Source organism: Lepus europaeus, chromosome 6 (assembly GCF_033115175.1).
Source record: "Lepus europaeus isolate LE1 chromosome 6, mLepTim1.pri, whole genome shotgun sequence".
Taxonomy (NCBI): domain Eukaryota; kingdom Metazoa; phylum Chordata; class Mammalia; order Lagomorpha; family Leporidae; genus Lepus; species Lepus europaeus.
The window spans coordinates 122,142,256-122,163,832 of record NC_084832.1 but is presented as its reverse complement, the minus strand read 5'-3'; the positions used below and the strand labels follow the sequence as shown (position 1 = coordinate 122,163,832).

The following is a 21,577-nucleotide window of genomic DNA, read 5'->3' as shown; positions in this document are numbered from 1 at the left end:
GATCGTCCGTGTGGGGGGCAGGGACCCACGTACCTGGCCGTCTTCGGCTGCTTTCCCAGGCACATTGAGCAGGGGGCTTGATCAGAAGCGGAGCAGCTGGGGCACGAAGTTGGCCCCTGCTATATACTTGAAGTCATCGCTAGACCGCCTACTACACTGAATACGATGTACATGTTCTGTATTCGTTGTTGCACTGTATGGGTTTGGGAGTAGAGACAAGAAAGGAGCCAGTGCGTGCTGAATACAAAGGCAAGGAGCTCCTTTATTGGGAAACGCTTGGAGTCCATGGTGGGCGGAATCCACAGATGCTGATGCTTCTCTTGTTCTTTCAAAGTGTACACCTGCTACTCAGTTAAGCAAAAATACTAGGAAAATTAACCACACCGTTTGTCAGTGATGGGATGGCACTGATTTTTGCCTTTTAATTGAATGTGTATATTGGAAGCTACTAGATGTTGGTAATTTAACCATAAACAATATAAGAAAAAATTGTATTAGTTGTGAAGAAATCATTTAGCTAACATAAATAATGTCCATAATGACAACGTTAAATTTGTGCACAAACGTGATTGTCTACTGTGTTGTCTTTGCCACAGTTTACTTTTGACATTCAACTGATTTTACCTCGAAATCTATCTTTTCTTTTAAAAATATTTAATATATATTTAGAAGACAGAGACAGAGCTGTTCTATCTGCTGGTTCACTCCCTAGATGTCAACAAGGAGTGGGCCTCTGCTGAAACTGGGAGCTGAGAGCTCACTCCAGGTTTCCACTCGGGTGGCAGGAACCCAACTGTCTGAGCCATCACCTGCTGCCAGTAATTGCTGTCTTTTTTTTTTTTTTTTTAAAGATTCATTTATTTATTTGAAAGTCAGAATTACACAGGGAGAGGAGAGGAAGTGAGAGAGAGGTCTTCATCTGTTGGTTCACTCCCCAGTTGGCCACAGAGCTGCGCAGATCGGAAGCCAGAAGCCAAGAACTTCCTCTGGGTCTCCCACGCGGATGCAGGGGCCCAAAGACTTGGGCCATCTTGTACTGCTTTCCCAGGCCATAGTAGAGTGCTAGATTGGAAGAGGAGCAGCTGGGTCTCGAGCTGGTGCTCACATGGGAATCCAGTGCCGCAGGCAGCGGCCTTACCCAGTATGCCACAGCGCTGGCCCTAATTGCTGTCATTAATGGGAAACTGGAATTAGGAGTCAGAGCCTGGGTGTCTGATAAGGGATGTAGGCATCTTAGCTCCTGGGCTGAATGTCTGCTCTTCAAGAGCCCTTGGCTTAAGTTACAAGATATTCTTTATTTCATTTCCCTCTGGCAAACTAGAGACAAACAAAACCATCACTAACAAAAACTCGAGTAAATGTTATTGTACGAGAAGAGAGTAAAAATTCTGTTTCCTGTCCCACAAGCCCATGAGGGATGTGCTATTGCTGTTTGCATCATATGGACGGGGAGGGGAAGACACTGGGTTACACACAGCTGATAGGTGCAGGGCTGCGGTTTCCCCCTCACATTCAGAAGCTGGGTTCTGATTCTCTGCTCTGGAGGTAGAGTTTACACTTATTTAAGAAGGCCACTCTCAGCTCTGCCCATTGTTGGTTTCCAGCTTTCAAAGTTTATATTGCTGTGTCTGTTTCTTTTTCTGTGCTTTTGAGGATGTATGCCTTTCAAGTATATTTACTCGCCCAGCGCTGTGGTACAGCAGGTTAACTCCTTGGCCTGAAGTGCCGGCATCCCATATGAGTGCTGGTTCAAGACTCGGCTGCTCCACTTCCTGTCCAGCTCTCTGCTATGGCCTGGAAAAGCAGTAGAAGATGGCCCAAGTTGTTGGGCCTCTGCACATGCTTGGGAGACCTGAAAGAAGCTCCTGGATCCTGGCTTCAGATTGTTGCAGCTCCAGCCGTTGCGGCCAATTGAGGAGTGAACCAGTGGATGGAAGACCTCTCTCTCTCTCTGTCTCTGCCTCTCTTTTCTCTGTGTAACTCTGACTTTCAAATAAATAAATCTTAAAAAAAAAAAAAAAGTATCTTCACTGTCATTTTAGTGGATTTTAGGAGGAAATTAAATTAGATGAGAATGTACATTCTGTCATCTTTATCTGGAATTTATTTTTAGTTCAGTATTTTAAAAAACATTAAGGCAGAATTAGAGAGGTAGATACAGAGATATTCCATCTGCCAGTTTACCCCCCAAGCAGCTGCAGTGGCTGGGGCTGTGTCTTGCCAAAGCCAAGAGCCAGGAGCTTTTCTGGGTCTCCTACAGAAGTGTAGGGGCCCATGTACTTGGGCCATCGGCAGCTGCTTTCCCAGGCGCATTAGCAGGGAGCTGGATTAAAAGTGGAGCAGCTGAGACTTAAACTGGTGCCCACATGGGATGCCTACATTGCAGGCGGCAGTTTAACCTGCTGTGCCACAATGCAGACCCCAGTTCAGTATTCTTCAATTGCACTTTTCTTGGAAATCAAACAAATTCATCTGAGTTTTCAAATTTTAAGGATATACTGTTCGCCGTTGTACTCCAGCTTGTACTTTTTTTTTTTTGTTTGCCATTTTTATCTTCTTGGCATTAAGCCTTTTCAACGAATCTGCTTTTAGTTCCTCTGTTACTACTTTTTTTTTTTTGACAGGCAGAGTGGACAGTGAGAGAGAGAGAGACAGAGAGAAAGGTCTTCCTTTGCCGTTGGTTCACCCTCCAATGGCCGCCGTGGCCTGCGCGCTGCGGCCAGTGCACCGCGCTGATCCGAAGGCAGGAGCCAGGTGCTTCCTCCTGGTCTCCCATGGGGTGCAGGGCCCAAGCACTTGGGCCATCCTCCATTGCACTCCCAGGCCATGGCAGAGAGCTGGCCTGGAAGAGGGGCAACTGGGACAGAATCCGGTGCCCTAACCAGGAGTAGAACCCGGTATGCCGGTGCTGCAAGGTGGAGGATTAGCCTATTGAGCCACGGCGCCGGCCACTTTTTTTTTTTTTTTTTAAGATTTATTTATGTAATCGAAAAAGCAGAGTTAGACAGAGAAGCGGAAGGGAGAGGGGAAGAGATCTTTTATCTGCTTGTCCACTCCCCAAATGATTGCAGCGGCTGGAGCTGGGCCTGTCCGAAGCCAGGAGCCAGTCAGTTCCAGGTCTTCCACGTGGGTGCAGGAGCCCAAGTACTTGGGCACTCAGCTGCTTTCCCAGGATTATTAGCAGGGCGCTGGGACTTGAACTGGTGCCCATTTGAGATGCTGGTGCTGTAGTGGTCACCCTACCTTCTGAACCACAGTGGTGGCCCCACTATTTTTTTTTCTGCTCTCAGCTTTATAATTGTAAGTAAGTTCTTTTTCCGATGTCTGTATTTAGTCCTTAATTTATTCATTGTTCCACCTTTCTTAATTTCTAACATGAGCTTGCCCTTCAGTAGCATCCCCACTTGTGGGAATCTTAAAAGACGCCTGTATTCCAGGCTGCATGTGAGCGTGCTCACTACAGAATAGTTTATAATGGTGAAGATACAGAGTTGAGTGCAGGAAACCGTCCGGTAACTTTGTTATAGTCATCTAGTGTCAAACTACATAGTGCTGCGGTTGGCGTCATGCTATAGCAGGTAAAACTGCCAGTGGCGCTGGCATTCCATATGGGTGCTAATTTGAGTGCCGGCTGCTCCACTTCCTATCCAGCTCTCTGCTAATGGCCTGGAAAAGCAGTGGAAGAGGCCCAAGGATTTGGGTACCCACGGGAGACCTGGAAAGAAGCTCCTGGCTCCTGGTTTCAGATGGGCTCAGCTTTGGCCACTGGGGAATGAACCAGTGGATGGAAGAGCTCTCTGTCTCTCCCTCCCTATCTGTAACTCTGCCTAAAGAGGGACTGGGAGAGAGAGAGTGCTCCCATCTGCTGGTTGAATCACCGAATGGCTGCAAGGGCTGGCATTGGGCCTAGGCTGCACCAAATGCCTGACCCCAGAGGAACTATTTGTAATTGTGCAGCCTGAAAGATGTGTAATACCACAGTGGGATTATTAGGAAAAATGTAAGGGTACATGAGTAAGAATTAAAGAGGAACATACACATTGTTTATCACTTAGAAAGTCACTTGTTTCCTGTCAATGTCATTTGATTGTTTTGGTGCCTTTAGAGGGAAGCTTCCTTTGTCTGCACAGTGAACTTACATAGCCTTCTTCTGAAGTCCAGTAAGCGTGGGTTGTTATCCCTTAGAAATCAGTAGATGGAGAAGACAGAATGGCTTTATGGAAACCTCCTTGTCCGGCATGGGAAGGCAAACCTGGAAAGCAAGCCCGGCCGTGACTCCTTCCCCGTGTTGCTGTGGGCTCTTTGCTTTGTGTGGCGTTAGTGAAACTCAGGGCAACGTTGTTCACCACTGAGCCAAACTGTGCCTACTGCAGGTGCTGTGTGGAGACGCGGGGGAAGACGCGGAGTGCCACGCGGCCAAACTGCTGGAAGTCATCATTCTGCAGTGCAAAGGAAAGGGAATCGACCAGGTGATCCCTGTGTGGGAGCGGCTCATGTAAAATGTGCATGCCCGGTTGGGAAACTAAACAGTAGCCTACAGTGTGTGCTTGTTGGTGCAAACTTCATTTAAATGACAGTAAAAAAAAGGCAAGCATTTGAAACTCTGAGCTTGCCTTTTAGCTTGGAAAGGCATGCTCAGGAAGTATGTAATAATTTAAGAAGCTATCAATAAAGTTATAAAGTAAATAAATGTGTCAGTTCTACTCAGAGCTCTAGTGATTTGCACTTAGCTTTGTTTTTGTGCTGTTTACATATTCCCAGATTTGTTTTCCAATCAGAAACAGATACTATGAAGAAAAGGTTTCTTTGGACAATTTAAAAGTGTCCATTTCTATTTTTTACATGGTATTAACTTGTAAATTCTCAATAAGATTAATTCAGTTCTTGACACTACTGTGGTATGATCAATTACTTAGAAAAAATCTTGAAGCAATCAAGTGAAACTGTGAATTTTACTTTTTCTTTCAGTCTTGTATTATTTTCCCATGTGGTTTTTGTAATAGCTTTAATGAAATGGGTTGCAAACCATATATTTCATTGATTTACAGGGTACTCTAAAGTGGTTCTTGTTAGATTTTAGGATTTTCATGTTTGAAGATGAGGAGGCAGCTTTATTTTGTTGGGGACAGGCTGACGGGGTAGAGAGTGGGGGTTGAGCCTGCGCAGGGAGAGGGCAGGGGGTTTGAGGCAGGCTTCGTGATGTCGGAGCTGCTTGTTGGAGGAGGTGCCGAGTGGGGGCCGAGCGCTGCGTGGACCCTGATGAGCTGGGTGGGGGACTTGCCGAGAGTCTTCAGTGAGGTGCACCGTGCACCGTCTTGGCAGTTTGGAATGTCCCAGGTGCAGGGCTGTCCAGAGCAGTACACATCCCACCAGCCTCTAGGTTAGCTTTCTGTGCCCAGCTTTGCTGGGCTTGGGGATTCAGGCCCCGAAACCTAATGGGGTCTGTCAGGTCTCCGTGGCCTTAGAGGTTCTAACAGTTCTTAGGGTATTCACAAGATTGTGTAACTTACCACACATTCAGAACATTTCTTTGCTGTAGATGTGCCTATTCTTGACATCTCCTGTTGGTGAAGCACATGGGCTTTGTGTCTGGCTTTCTCACTTCCAAGTGTTAGTGTGTATTGCTAATTTATTTTTCTTGATCGCTGAATACTCTTCCATTGTATGGAGAGATCACATTTATCTGTTTCTCCGTTGTTGGACATTTGGGTTCGTCCCACTTTTTGGCTGTTGTCAGTGAAGCTGTTAGGAGGATTTGTGTACAGGTCTTTGTGTGCACATGTTTTCATTTGGTAGGCCTGGGATTTCTGAGTCACTGGATAATTCTGCTGAATCATGTGAGGACCTGTCTTTACGCAGTGGCTCCTGGAAGTCAATGAGGGTTTCAGCGTCTCCATGTCTTCACCCACACTTGGGTTGTGTTTTGTTTCAGCCTCCTGATAGGTGTGAAGTGGTGCCTCCTTGTGGTTCTTATTTGCATTTCTCTCATGGCTAATGCGGGGGAAGAGAGAGAGAGAGACAGATGGTGTTCCCTCATTCGCGGGTTCCCTCCCCAGATGTCAGCAGTGAGAGAGGAACGTGTACCGGGTCTTCCATGTGGACAGCAGGAACCCAGCGTCTGCCTGCTGTCAGAACACGGAGCCGGGAATCAGGCTGAGGCTCTGTGATGTGGGACGTGGGTGTCATTACCACTGGTTTGCGCCTTGGCTGCCATCACTAATTTTAATTGTATTGTTTGTCTATGCATTAGAGTATTTGGTGTTCGTTGTGTATTCTAGATTGAACTCTGTTATCAGATAAGACTTGTGAAAATTTTCTCCCAGTTGGTGGGCTATCTGTTCACTTTGCTGATGGTGTCTTTTGAAACTCAAGTTTTTTTTTTTTTTATTAAAGATTTATTAAAGAGTTGTACAGAGAAAGAAGAGTCAGAGAGAGAGAGAGAGGTCTTCTGTCTGCTGGTTCACCGCCCAATTGGCCGCAGCTGCCGGAGCTGTGCCGCTCCGAAGCCAAGAGCCAGGAGCTTCTTCTGGGTCTCCCACGGGGGGTGCAGGGGCCCAAGCACTTGGGCCATCTTCTGCTGCTTTCCCAGGCCGTAGCAGAGCTGGATTGAAGTAGAACAGCTGGGCCTTGAACCCAAGCCCATATGGGATGCCGGCGCCTCAGGGCAGGGCATCAACCCGCTGCACCACAGCCCTGGCCTGAATCTCAAAAGTTTTTAATTTTGATACTGCGTAGTTTTTGTTGTTGTTGGTTCTTTTTGGTGTCAAAAGAAACACCGATAAATCTAAGATTAATTTAAACAAAAATGTGTGAATAGGGACAAGCCAGAGAGCTTAGGTCCTGGGTTCTTCCTGTTTTCTTCGAGTTTTATAGTTTTAGTTTTTAGATTTAGATCTTTGATTTTTTGAGTTTTTGTATTTGGAATGTGGATGGAGTCCAAATGCATTTTCTGAGTGTGGATAGTGTGTTGCTTCAATGACATTTGTTGGAAAAACTGGGCGCTCTGTCAAGCACTTGACTACAAATTCGAGTTTGTTTTTTTCTCTGTTTTCTTATTCTATTTGCTTCACTTATTTTCTTTGCTATGCTGTCTTTATTATTGTTGCTTTGTAGTTAGTTTTAGAATTAGCAAGTCTGAGTCCTTCAGCTTTGTTCTTTTGAAAGATAGTTTAGGCTTTTCAAGTTTCCCTGAATTTCCATATGAATGTTAAGATCAGCCTGTGGGCTTTAGTGAAGCAGCCAAGGTAGTGCTGGCCCTGTGCTGTGTGTTCTTAGCTTGCATCCTTGCTTTTTACAGTTTATTATTATGTATATTGTATATATTATTTTATAATAATTCCTTTTTGTAAATTTATTTCATTAAATTTCCCCCCCAAAAATTTGAAAGGTAAACAGGCAGGAAAACTGACATCTTCCATCTGCGGGGTCACTCCCTAAACACCTGCAATGGTGTGGCTGGGCCAGGCCAAAGCCAGGAGCCTGGAACTCAGTCCAGATCTCCCTCATGGGTGGCATGGATTCAGTTACTTGAGCCATCACCTTCTGCCTCCCAGTGTGCACCATAGCATGGCGCTGGAATTGGAAGTAGAAGGGAAGCTTGAATACAGGCACTCCAGTGTGAGATGTGGGTGTCTGAATGGTGTCTTGACCCCTGCTCCTCCTTGTCTTAATTTTATAACTGTTAAAGAAAGAAGCTGAGAAAAGGAGAAGTGACCAAGTACATGTGTGTCGGGAGGTTTTTTTGTTTTTTTTATATTCTAAGTTACCATTTCTGGTTCTCTTCATTTGTCCCTGAGGATCCTGGTTGTCATCTGGTGTTCCGGGAAATGGAGCTTCCAGCCTCCCCTGGGCCCTTGCTCTCCTTCCACATTGTCCCCGCAGTTGCGGGTCCCTCGGTTCAGTACTTCATCAGCACAGACACCTTTGGCCGTTTTCCTCCTCTTACCTTCACCGTGGACGCATCAGGAAGATGCTGCGCAGTGGGATGGGGAGAGAGTGCGCGATCCTCCTCGCACTACCTAGGGCTCTCTGTAGATCCCTGTAGTTTACCCAGCCAGTCCCTGTAATCGATTCTGTGTTCATAGAATGTGAAGAGATACTTTGAGTTGTACTTGTTTGAAAACTTGTCTATATTCTTAATGGCTTGGCATAGAAGAGTGTAGATTTATTAAAATGAAACGTTCACAGAGCTCCTCAGACTCAGTTTACCTTTTCTTGAGGCTTCATTGATCTGTCAGTCAGTATCTGATGATGATGGTGGTTGCTTATTTCATGCTGTTGTGCTTTGAAATCAGAACACAGAATACCCTGGGTAAGAATCAGACAAAATCCATAGTTAGAATTGGAGTCAGATGATCTTAGTTGACTGTGAAGGGTCCATCCCATTTTTCTCAATTCTTTTTCATTTTTCATTTAAGTCAACAGGAATTGGTCCTAGGAGACTTTCTGATGACATCACACTTACTTGTAGTCCCATTCATTTGCGGTTTGATTGGTCAAAGAAAATTCCCACCCCCGTCCTTGTACCTTAGCCATGGACGTGGCTGGGTCCAGATCAGATTATTGCTGCTGTTCAAGTGTGGATTCTGTTAGGACAATCTTGGGCTGATTATCTGCACCTGGAAATAGGAAGGATGCTTCTGGTGCTGCTATGGGACTTCTTTTTGTCTATTTAACTTTTATGGGCCTTTTGAGAATGTACATCTTGTACGTAACTCTAAAGACGATTTACATAGTAGTCTTTGCCCGCGTTTGGCTTCCTGTGCACACCATGTGACTGCCATGGGTGGCTGACTCTGTCTCTCTTTTTTGTCCTGTAGTGCATTCCGCTCTTTGTCCAGCTTGTTCTGGAGAGGTTAACTCGAGGGGTCAAGACCAGCGAGCTGCGCACCATGTGTCTCCAGGTTGCCATCGCTGCCTTGTACTACAGCCCTGAGTTGCTGCTGCACACTTTAGAGCGTGTGCAGCTGCCGCACAACCCTGGACCCATCACTGTGCAGTTTATCAATCAGTGGATGAATGACACGGATTATTTTATTGGGTATGTGTCTTTTGGATTCTACAATGCTTACCCGTTTCTGGGACGTTTCCTTTCTGGTATATACAGTGTAATAGTGTGTGGAAAGATAATTTTCACTTCCTGGGAATGATTGTTTGTGTTTGGTTACCATAATATTTACATTTGAGAGAACTGAGAGTGTGTTTCAGCAGTCTACTCTAGTGGAAAGAATGCAGGCTCTGAAAATGAGCTGTGGGTCTTCCCCAGTTGCTGTTGACTGTGTATCAGTGGATACCTAGGCAACAAGAAGCAAGTGTCCGTGTGGGTGCCCGGGCTGCTGTGCGGCTGTGGGGGGCACATTCTAAACAGGGTCAGGTTTCCGAGGAAGCATTCGGCTGGCACAAATAGAGCGCACTGTCCCAACATGTTGAGCTCTTTGCCGATCTGAAGGGAGCTTTTTCTTGAACGTGAGGTCCAGGTGTCCCCTAGGAGCATCTGGCTTGATCTGAAGCGCTCTCCTCATTTCCAGACGTGGGATGAGTACGACGCCAAGCCGTGCTTCTGTGCTCAGCTCAAGTCACGTAGTAGTGACTGTTAGGCTAGAGTCTGAGTTTGTTTTAAAACACTGGAAATGACTAGTTTTCTTGCTAAATGTCATAACGCTGAGAAGAGTTTGCCCCCGGGGATGTGGAATTCCTGCAGAAAGAGTTAGGATGCTGCCATGTGGGCGGGAGGGTGGTGGACTGAATCGGGACGGAGGGCGAGGACTGGGGAACGCTTGGGCAAGCTGTTGCGTGTGTTCTGGTTTTCTGCTCGGTGGAGACTGGAGTTTGTCCTTCAGTGAGATTTGTTATTAAAGCCTTGAAGGCAAGAACATACTTTAAATAAGTAGGGGCTTTCTCTGGTGAAGACTCAGGGAGCAGAGATGTGGTCGTTGAGCTACGCAGTTGGTATGCACCAGCAGGCAGATTTTCGAAGGTGGAGAGGCCGTCTCTGAGCCGTGTGTGGACTGGACCGCTGGGACTGCACGTCCTTGGCGTCCTTGGTCTGCTGCCTTTCCGAGATCCGCTGGACAGCTCTGTGCCCTGCAAGTTAGGGATGGAGTGGAAGAGAAAGACTTCAGGCCAAGTACAGTTCCTGTTAGAGCCTTCTGCTCTGGCATTCTAACTTCAATGGAGCGGGAATCCAACTACTGAAGAGCAGTTACGGAAGCTGTACAGTCATCATCGACAGTCACGCAGGCTAAATGAGTTGAATCACTGCAAGTGATCCTTTGGTTGATGCTTGGAATTTTACAAGTGTCGCACCGATACCCAGTAGTCCGTTAACTTAGTATTTTTGGTTTTCAATAGCTTATAGGAAATATTCAGCGGCAAACTAGGACTTGTGTATGTTAGCCAAACATTTTTTTCCTTCAGATAGAAATGTTCATTATCTGTTACAGCAGGGGGCTTTAATAGGCTGATTGGTGGCCACCAAGTTGAGCTCACCAGGTGCTAAGCTTTTGGATTCTCGTTGTGCATCTTGGATTGCTAGGAAACCTGTGGACCAGTGTAATGACAGAGAAGTCTGCGGAACTCTGCATTTGCTCATCATATAGGAACTCCACTGTCAAATACTGGCATTCCTGCTTTGTTGGGACACAGAATGTGGCAGTCATGGGCTGGGTGACATAGCATTCACTGTGTTAATTGCAGATTCCCCTAGGGCTTTGATGTTAATAATTGAGTTACAGAATCTGATTTTCTTAGGATTTTATGTGGTGCAAAATGGTTGATGGGATAACTGTGTACCTCCAATGAATGTGGTTTCTCCAGAATTTGTTTTTATTATATTTTTCAAGTCTATGTTTTTTTTTTTTTTCTTCAAAATTCGTAGGCATCATGACCGGAAGATGTGTATCATAGGTCTGAGTATCCTTTTGGAATTGCAAAACCGACCTCCTGCCGTAGATGCCGTGGTGGGGCAGATCATTCCCTCGATCCTTTTCCTGTTCCTTGGCCTGAAGCAGGTCTGTGCTACTAGACAGCTGGTGAACCGGGACGATCGTTCAAAAACGGAGAAAGCCGACGTGGACGAAAATGGTAAAATCTTCCTTGCCATGAGAGCTAGAGTTGGTTTTTGTTTGAGCATGTGTTTTCTTTCCCTCTTGATTTTTGTAAAAAGACTTATTTATTGATTTGAGAGGTAAAGTTACAGAGGCAAAGAGAGAGACAAGTGTTCCATCTGCTGGTTCACTTCACAAATGGACGCAGTGGCCAGAGCTGGGCCAGGCAGAAGTCAGGGGCCAGGAGCTTCTTCCAGATCTTCCACATGGGTACAGGGGTCCCAGGACTTGGGCTATTTTCTGCTGCTTTCCCAGGAACATTAGCTGGAGGCTGTATCAGAAGGGGAGCAGCTGGGCATTGAACTGGTGCCCGTACAGGATGCTGGCACTGCAGGCGGTGACTTAACTCCAGTGCCAGCCCCCTGGTGTGTTTCGTGACATGTGAAATGCTTCATGATTTGTTGTGGCCGTTGATGGGTGGTGTTGCTGCTCGTTGAGAAGCACATTTGTAACAGCATCGAGCGAGTGTAACTGCAGTTGCAGCGCCACGTTGCTTTGCTGGGTCTGTGCTGCCTTAAGAAAAACCATTAAACAAAGGGCAGAAGGGTCAGGACAGCACATTAGTGGACTGTCTGCTTTTATTTTTATTTTTAAAGATTTATTTTATTTGAAAGGCAGAGTGACATGGAAAGGGAGAGAGAGAGAGATCTTCCATCTGCTGATTCACTGTGCACATGACTGGGTGTGGCCGAAGCTGGGAGCCGGGAACTCAGCTGGAGTCACCCCTGTGGGCACAGGGCGGTTCGCTGCTGCCTGCTGGGATGCGTTACCAGGAAGCGGGATTGCAGCCCAGGAAGGAGCAGGGAGTTGAGCTGGCGCTGTGCTACGGATGCACGTGTCTGAGCACGGCTTAACCCCGCTGCACCGCCGTAGCTGCCCACCTCCTGAGTGGTCAAGAATATTAGAATAAAGCATTGTCGAATGACGAGATAATGCAGTGAATCGCTAGGCTCAGGAAGTAGCTTCATCCATCATCTTCTGGTCGAAAACAATCATGTCTTCAACTGAGAAAAGTCACAGTTCCTCCCAGAAAGCATACAGTTCTGTTTTTCATGCTGAATTCTGTGATACCACAGGTACAGGTTTAAAACACCTTCCAGTTTGTTCAAATACAAGTAACTGCAATCCATGCCCCTCCCAGAATAAATCACAGCTTCTTAATTGGTCTAAATTCTATATAGGTCTTTTGAAGTAGCTTTTTTTTAAGATCATTTTTTATGTGACAGAAGAGAGAGGACACAAACACCAACACATGCACACATACACACATGTGCATGCCCCACATGTTAGTGTGGGAGATGGGTATCTCTTTCATGCTTTAATGTACAGTCCAGATGCCCACACCAGCGAGGGCTGGGCCAGATACTGAGCCAGGAGCGTGGAACACCGCCCAGCTTTGCACATGGTGACAGGAGCCCAGCCTCTTGAGTTACCATCTGCTACCTCCCAGGATGTGCGTTAGCAGGAGACTGGAATTGTAAGTGGAGTAGCTGGGATTCAGACCAGGCACTCCACTGTGCTTTATGTACCCCCAGAGCTATTGCTGCTTCTTCTTCTTCTTCTTCTTCTTCTTCTTTTTTTTTTTTTTTGACAGGCAGAGTCAGGCAGTGAGAGATAGAAAGGTCTTCCTTCCACTGGTTCACCCCCAAAATGTCCGCAACGGCCGGCGCACCACGCTGATCCAATGGCAGGAGCCAGGTGCTTCCTCCTGGTCTCCCATGGGGTGCAGGGCCCAAGCACTTGGGCCATCCTCCACTGCTCTCCCGGGCCACAGCAGAGAGCTGGCCTGGAAGAGGAGCAACCGGGACAGAACCGATGCTCCGACCAGGACTAGAACCCGGGGTGCCGGTGCCACAGGCGGAGGATTAGTCAAGTGAGCCGTGGCCCCGGCCAGCTATTGCTTCTTAACCAAGGGATTCTTTTTTTTTTTTTGGCTAAGTATATGATAGCAATTATAGAATTTTTAAATTTTTAGATGATTATGATATTGTTTATTTCTTGCTTTGCTAATTATTGGGTTAGATAGAACTAACTACATAATATAATAACTATATAATGACTAGATAGAAGTTTTTTTAGTAATAGCCCATGCTTTCTTGTTGAACTTTCTGTTACACTGTGAGGTGATTAACCAGAAAAGATACTTTTGCCTTGTACTTCTTGGATGTATTTGGTTAAAAATTAAGATTTCTTGCCTCCCCGTAAATCTTGGGTCCTGCTGCTCCGGTGTGGTATGTATGGTTCCAGATGAGTAATGCTGGTTGGATTTACTCCAGGTTTTTCCTCTTCTATTGATTATGGTTTGACATTCTGCCTCCGTGTTCCACCCAGTTCCAATATTGCTCTACCTGCTTGGAACAGAGCAGCGCTGAAAATAGCTGTGGAGTGTGCTGCGGTACCACATGCGTCTCTCAACCCTGCAGCTGCTTTGCTCGCTGTGTCACTGTTGCTGTTTCGAGCAGTGCCCTCCTCACTTGGCCGTTTCCCAGCTGTTCATTGCTGGGGTCTGCACTATGGCGCAGCGGGTAAAGCCACTGCCTGCAGTGCTGGAATCCTATCTGGGCGCTGGTGCGAATCCTGGCTGCTCCACTTCCCATCCAGCTCTCCGCTATGCCTGGGATAGCAGTAGAAGATGGCCCAAGTGCTTGGGCGCCTGCACCTACATGGGAGAACTGAAAGACGCTCCTGGCTTTGGCTGTTGGGGCCATCTGGGGAGTGAACCAGTGGATGGAAGACCTCTCTCTCTCTCTGCCTGTCTATAGCATTTAAATAAATAAATAAATCTTAAAACACTTGACTGTGGCACCTGCATGCCATATGGGCGCCGGGTTCTAGTCCCTGTTGCTCCTCTTCCAGTCCAGCTCTCTGCTGTGGCTCGGGAAGGCAGTGGAGGATGGCCCAAGTGTTTGGGCCCTGCACCTTCATGGGAGACCGGGAAGAAGCTCCTGGCTTCTGGCTTCAGATCGGCACAGTGCCTGCCGTTGCGGTCATTTTGGGGGTGAACCAGCGGAAGGAAGACCTGTCTCTCTCACTGTCTGCAACTCTACCTCTCAAATAAATAAATAAATAAACAAACAAAGAAAACCCACACTTGAATTGTTGATGGGAGACCACTGTTAGGTAGGACACAAGCCCTGACCTTTGTTGATGACGGGAAATGAAATTGGGAACGTGCAGTTACCAGGGCGGCCGAGGCAGCCATGGTAGGGAGCACAGGGGAATTGTGTTCAGCGAGGACACAGCCGCTCTCAGTGGGCCAAATACGGTAGGTCTTTTTATGAGTTCAGCTGGACTTACGTGTTTTTTCTCATTTCTGGCATGTGTTTTGCTCCCCCCGTCCTTTTCTGTCTTACCATTGTGCTGCTCTGCTTTCTTCCCCCAATACTGGATCCGCAGAGGAGATTTCGAGCGACGAAGAGGAGACGAACGCGGCCTCGCAGGCTGTGCAGCCGAGCAGCGGGCGAGGAGACGAGGAGGACGACGACGACTGGGCCGACGAGGTGCTGGAGGAGACGGCCCTCGAGGGCTTCAGCACGCCTCTGGACCTGGACAACGGTGTGGATGAATACCAGTTCTTCACCCAGGCTCTGCTCAGTAAGCATCGACCGCCTGCACCTGCAGACGCGTGTTCTGAACTCTGCCTTCCCTTCTTCTGGTCAGAGGTTGTTTCGGTTTCCACCCTGAGGTTGGTCCAGACTCTTCTAAAAACGCGTCTGTTTTATTAGAGAAATTCCCAGGGAAAGCGAGCCCTCGTGTGCCTTCATGGTACGGCTGCAGGCCAGGAGGCCGTCCTCAGGAGTGACTTCAGGCAGGAGCATCACGTGTGTTGTCTACCCTTGACGTGGACACGTGCAGGCCTTTTACAGAACAGAAGTTCAGGCGTATGTTGCTTAAAAATTGCAGCCATGAACCTGTTAGTAATTGACAGTGCCCGTGAGCAGGTGCCCTGTGACGCACAGGCAGCTCAGAGGACACGGAGAATACCTGGCACCTGTGTATCACAGGCATAAGACACACAGTAGACAGAGGCCTGCCACCAGTGAGCAAGGCCACTAACCCCGTGCGTAGAAATAGGAGACAGGAATAGAAAATGCAAAGAAAAGGCAGTAAATCAATGAAAATACTTTAAAAAATTATTGCAACTTTAAGATTTGGAGTCTGTTTTTTAAAAATTGACCTTTTTTTGTTTTTATTTAGTAGAAAATGCAGAGCAACAGAGAGACAGAGAGAGACAGAGAGAGAGAGACAGAGAGAGAGACAGAGAGAGACGGAGAGAGACGGAGAGAGAGACAGAGACACAGAGAGACAGACAAAAAGAGACAGAATTGATCTTCCATCCACTGGTTCACTTCTGCAAATGCCCACACAGCCAGGGCTGGGCTAGACTACAGCCAGGAGGCTGGTACTCCATCCAGGTCTCCCACGTGGGTGGTAGGGACACAGACACTTTAGCCGTTACCTGCTGTTCACCAGGTACAACAGCAGGAAGCTGAACTGGAAGTGGAGGTGGGGCTGATCCCAAGTACTGCAAGATATGACCTGGGTATCCCAAGTGGCTGCTTAACCTGCAGGCCCTAGAAAATTGTTACTAGATGAATCCTGTTATCTTCACTTCCTGTGTGCTCACATAGTGTTAATTTACAGTTATACCATGGCTTATAGAACATTGAGGATGACTTCCTATTTTTTGCCATTAGAAGTGTATTAACACGGACCCCTTGATGTATAAAATACTGTTACCAACAAGGCAGTACCAGCATAATGGCACTGCTTAGTGTTGGAAAGATACCATTAATGAAGACAGAAACACCACATGCTGTGCTGAACTGTAGCAGGGACAGGCAGAGGGGCAGCGTGCAGGCAATGCAAGCCTAGTAATGGGGGGATCTGTCCCCAGGCTGGGCGGTGGGAGATCGGAGGTGCTCGGAGGTTGCCCCAGGGCGCCGGTTTCCAGAGCTGGCTGTGCAGCAGACTCAGTGAGCAAGCCTGCAGGTCTGGGCTGGGGCCTCGAACACGTGCAGTGTTTAAGAAGCGCTCCTCCCTCACCTGGCTGCTGGTGGCTCTGTCAGTTACGCTGCTGCCTGTGATGCTGGCATCCCATAAAGGAACGCTGGTTTGACTCCTGGCCGCCCCATTCTGATCCAGCATTCCTGCTGATGCTCCCGGGAGGGCAGTGAAAGTTGGCCAAGTACGTACCCCCAGCCACCCCTGTGTGAGACCCGGGTGGAGTTCAGGCTGTAGCCTGCCTGGCTCAGACCTGGCTGTTGGACCATTTAGAGAGTAAACCAGTGAATGGGAAATCTCCCTCCCTCTCTCCCTCTTTCTCCTCTGTCTTTAAAATAAATCAAGAAATCTTTAAAGTCTTCAAATAATAGCTAGGCTGCTAGCTTTGGACCAGCCCATAAGGCTGCTCCTTACAATTTCTGCAAAGAAATAAATAGGGCTGGGTTGCAGCAGCCTTGTTCTGTCCTGAAGTGGTCTTGTTGCCACTGCCGAGAGGGTCGCTGGGTGGTTTTCTGTGCGGACTTGGCCCTGTGGAGTGGTGGCGTGTACTCCGAGTAAGTTAGGAGATCTGAGTGGGGCTGGTTGTGGGAGCCAGGCCTTACAAGAGGAGTGCATTCACACAGACGTTAACAGGGCGCCGATAGTGGGAGGATGACGCTTGAGAGAGAGGGGCCCAGAGGCCAAGGTCATGAAGACAGCATGAGGTGTGGAGAGGGCAAGGTCAAGGACGTCAGGGTTACGGTGGTTGCCTGGGAGATGAACAGAACTCATCGTGGGCCTGGGGAGATGGAAGGGGCTTGGGAGGAAAATGTAAAATTTGGTTTAGTTGAGCTGCGTTCGATGGAATGGAGCTATTTAACTGGAAAAATCCAGAGGCCTGGGGGAAGCTTTTGTCTGAATGTACAGATTCAGTGCTTGGTATAGGAGCAGTGCTTGAAGTTAGGTAGGATGAAAATTCGCCAGGAAGTTGTTCCAGCTGAGTACAGGTTAAAACCTCGGGAAGAAGTTAGAGAACACAGCCTACCAGAGATGAGCCTGTGACGCCCCACACAGCTGAGGACCTGTGGGGCCTCGGCACCTTTTCTCTCGCTGTCTGAGACCATCCCACTGCGATTGGGTCAGCCACTAGTTCTCTGGACACACAGTGTTCACTGGCCTCTCTCCCCTCTCCCCCCTCCTCCTGCACGCCCCTGAAACGCCCCAGCTGTGCAGAGTCGGGACGCTGCGTGGTACCAGCTGCTGACGGCGCCACTCAGCGAGGACCAGAGGCGAGCGCTGCAGGAGGTGTACACGCTGGCGGAGCACCGGCGGACGGTGGCAGGTGGGTGCGTGGGCACCGAGCCGGGAGCCAGCCTGTGTGATGAGCCACACGGCACCTAAATACTTGGACAGCTGTTTGAGGCCAGCCCTCCGGGGGGTGAGAACGGCTTTTAGCGTACGATTGCTGTGACGAGTCACTCTTGGCCGAAACGCGTGCGTCCGGGTTTCCTGGTAAATGAGGCTCCACGTCCTTGGCCTGGTTTGAGCCAGAGGCGGGGAGTGAGTGACATCCCCTGCCCTGCCGCAGATGCCAAGGCCCCCCCAGTCCTCGCCAGGAGCCTGTGTTCCTGGAGCTGAGACACTCGCACTTCCCTTTGCTGGCCTAGGTCTGCGGGGCTTCCTGCTGCTGGCCAGTTTCGAAGCTGGCAGAATTAGTGCGTGTTGATGATGGTCACTCCTCAATTACCAATGGGAAGATTCTGTGATTACTGGAATCTTTGAGTAGGAAACACGGTGGGCCCGGCAGCTGGAGCTTCAGCTCCGTGTCTTCTGCCAGCCAGGTTTCCAGCCTGCACAACTCCGTGTCAGCCCCTCTTGGGAGTCCTCGGCTCTTTGGGCAGTGGGGACCGTGAAGCTGACGTGGGGACTGGGTGCCATTCGCCCACTCCCTGAACCCAACATTCACTTGGGAGGCGTAAGCAGTGCTGCGAGGCCCACTCCGTCCCTGTTGGTAGTGCACGGAGGCCCCGCTCTGTGGGTGTATTTCCGACTCGGTCGCCTTCAATCTGCTTTTTCTCCCCTTCTTTCTTTCGGACAATGCTAGAGGCGAAGAAGAAGATAGAACAGCAGGGAGGCTTCACCTTCGAGAACAAAGGAGTTCTCTCCGCGTTCAACTTCGGCGCCGTGCCCAGCAGCAACTGAAGGAGCAGGTGCGCCGGGTGTGAGCGCCGAGGGCAGGAGCGCGGGCTCCCTGCTGGGCCCCTCCTGCCGCACCAGCCAGCCGCTGGCTCTGGGCAGCACTTGGCCCCGCTCGGACCTCTATCCCCCTGAGGTCTGCATCCTGAGCGGCTACTGTCATGTGTGAGGTCCGGCACGGCAGCTGGGTTGACCAGGACGGACCGTGAGCCCGCAAGGCTGCGCGCCCGGGCGTCGGCTTGCCGGTCTCAGGTTCTTCCCGTGCAGGATCAGTGGTTTTACGCGGATACAGTGCCTTCTGTTGTACATGAATTACCACACACAAATTTTTTTTGGTGTGCATTGCCATTTTTTTTTTAAACATATTTCTAGATACAATGCAAACTTTGGTCAAATGTCAACTTGTTCTGTGTTGGACTGTGAATTTAGGCATCAGCTGCAAGTCACTCTGGTTTCCAAGACATCACTGCTCCCTGAGCTTGGCCTGCTGGGGGCTCGCTTCAGGGGTGCAACACAGGCACTGGCTCTGGGGTTTCAGATGTGTTGTGGCTTTTTAACAAGTGTCTTATTCCCTCCCCCCAGTCACGTTTTCTGCCTTGAAGATTGCTTTGGGGTCAGTATTATGCATATCAGTTCCACCCATAACCTGGTAAGTGCAGCTCTCAGCAGCCTGTGAGTCCCTGGGGTTCACTGTGCCTCCAGGTGGATTCCGAGTCATGGACTTCATTATGCAATAGGTCGCTGATCTTCCCTGAAGCACAGTGAACTCTGGGAGAAGCGTGCTACCTGAGAAGCACCTGTCTCTGGGTGGGAGCTTGTGTCTTTGGTAACTCACCATTCCAGCTGTGGCGGACCAGGGTCCAAAGCATTTTATAATGATTTTATCTAGCGAAAAACCCAAGCAAATCTGACTTGGGATTTTCGCACACGGGAGCGTTTTCTCCCACCTGGTGGGTTTCAGTGTTGACTGTAGTGCAGTTCTCGGGGTCGGCCGTGCCAGTCTGCTGTACTCTGAGACGGCACTGCTGTGGGACAGCCTGGGGGAGGTGCTGCAGCTGCTTCAGGCCGACTTGGGCCGCTGCCATTCACCCCTCAGGGTGACGAGTCTCTCGGCGCACAGCCTCCTGCTGGCTGTGGCACAGCTTGTCTGTCTTTGTAAGGCCTGCAGCTTTAGTTTCCCATCCGTGGCTGGAGGAATTTTCTCCCAGGTGCATCCCTCAGTTAACTCTCCTAGAAGGCCGTGAGTCTCAGAGCGAAACGACCCCCTGCCCTCCCCAGGCACTGGAGCTGCATGTGGGTGGAAGAGAGCCGAGCGGTGGGCGTTTCAGAGAGCTGGGGAACTCTGTGCTCCGGCTGGGTCCCGTGCGGTTTAATCTTCGCACGAGTCCTATGCCTTCACACTGGAGTCCGAAGGGCAGAGGCCTTGGGGTTTTATTCTGTGGTGTGCTGTCTTCTGCAGTGTGGGAGGGGGGGAAGCGTGCAGGTGCAGCACGCACTCTTGCTGTGGAAGCCAGGGGAGTGGTGGGACTTTGTTACCAGCAGTGCTAACCTGAATGTGCCCTGATCCCCTTGCAAATGCAGGAGCTCACATGAATGTACTGTACAATAAAGTGCGGGCTGACTCCCCGGATCCTGAGCCTTCGTGTGATGTGTTTCTCTGAGGCTGTGAGTTCCTGAGCTCCCGGGACCCGAGCGATGCAGGTCCGGGAGGGTCCCAGGCTCGTCAGGCACGGCTCCGCGTTGGGGAGCTCTCAGGGCCGGCGCCCCCTCTTAACCAGGGTGTTCAGAGCAGAGTGGCGGAAGCTCTGCGTAGCACAGCTCACGGAACTGCACCAGGACCTCTGAGCACCGCACAGGCGGTCTCTCTCCCCATCCCTGTTAGGTGAAGACCACACTGAACCAGTCCTTTGTTAATCCGTGCGAATCCCCAAGGTAGAAAACAGGTGCTTAAAATTGTCACGTCACTAATGCAGTGGATCAGAACAGAGCTTTGTGTTTGCTAGAGGAAGGGGAGCTTGGCCACGTCTTGAGGACCCTCTGTGTGCGTGTATGTGTCATGTGTCCACGTGGTTCCTCTGTCTACTGAGACGGGGGCACTGTGCGGACTTCAGTGGGTTGGGAACTCTTTAGGCTGTCTGCTAGTGAGCAAGGCTGCAGGATCAATGAACGAAGGCTGGGCTGCACCTGACGAAGCAGAACCAGGGCACGCAGGCCTGGTCCCGTGGCACGCAGAGAGGCACACGAGCCCCAGGAAATGTGTGCTTGGGCGGCAGGAGCGGTGCACAGGCTCCCTTCAGGGACTGGGGAGGAAGCTCCCCTTGGAGGTCACCCCACAGGTGGATGCATGCCTCTCAGGTCTTGGGATTGGAGGCTTTCGTATGCAGAGGTGGACAGCGCCTCCGGCAGGACTGACCCTATGCGGACTGCCCACATCCCTCCCCACCCCACCCCAGCCCACTGCAATCCCTGTGCGAAGGGGAAATCTTGGGAAGAGGGGTACCACACGTGAGGCCCGGTGTCTGGCACACAGCTCTCAGGAGTTCACAGTGATCCCTCCACTCCTGTCCAGTGAGTGACTAAGTGGCCTTACCAGACATTCTTGGAACTCCCTGTCCTGGATCTGACCCCTGCATTTCCATGGTCTGACTCCCCTGGAGTTGACTCTACGCACACATACTAATTAATGAGAATCCTTTCCTTCCCATAGCACCTGTGTTTGCTCTGCCCTTGAATTGCTCCCACGATTGCTTTGGTAACTCTCAGAGTTACCGAGAGGCAGAGAGAGATTCACTCCCCAGATGGCCAGAACAGCCGGAGCTGTGCCGATCCGAAGTCAGGAGCCAGGAGCTTCTTCTGGGACTTCCTATGCAGGTGCAGGGGCCCAAAGACTTGGGCCATCTTCCACTGCTTTCCCAGGCCATAGCAGAGAGCTGGATCGGAAGTGGAGCAGCTGGGACTTGAACCGGTGCCCATATGGGATGCTGGCACTGCAGACGGTGGCTTTACCTGGCACACCAGAGTGCCGTCCTCCACACAGTATTTTTGTGGACATGTTTGGAGTCTTCATAACGCCCTGCATCTGGTGGCCCGTGGAGATCGGAGTGTCTTCCAGTGAGCTTGGAGTCCACAGATGAGAGCCCAGAGACAGGTAGGTTATGTGGAGGCACTTGGCCCCGAGAAGGAGAGAAGTGTGCGGTGGGGGTCTGTGGTGCCGGAGCGAGATACAGTGGATCCCTGGGCCCTGTGTGTGCCACCAGATGCAGTGCACGGTTTTCATGGGCGGCAGCATTCAA

At 49.7% G+C, this 21,577-nt stretch overlaps 1 protein-coding gene across 2 annotated transcripts in view; it reads left to right on the top strand.

The window, feature by feature from the left end:
- IPO8 (importin 8) overlaps window positions 1–19,920 on the top strand; it is a 67,244-nt gene extending 47,324 nt beyond the window's left edge. For both annotated transcript variants that reach the window (XM_062195024.1, XM_062195025.1), the window contains 6 exons: window positions 4,374–4,469; window positions 8,820–9,040; window positions 10,877–11,082; window positions 14,502–14,699; window positions 17,314–17,430; window positions 18,193–19,920. In XM_062195024.1, coding sequence (XP_062051008.1) covers window positions 4,374–4,469; window positions 8,820–9,040; window positions 10,877–11,082; window positions 14,502–14,699; window positions 17,314–17,430; window positions 18,193–18,290 — 936 coding nt within the window. In that variant the 3' untranslated portion in view covers window positions 18,291–19,920. The remainder of the gene's footprint in view (window positions 1–4,373; window positions 4,470–8,819; window positions 9,041–10,876; window positions 11,083–14,501; window positions 14,700–17,313; window positions 17,431–18,192) is intronic.
- Window positions 19,921–21,577: the final 1,657 nt, after the last annotated feature.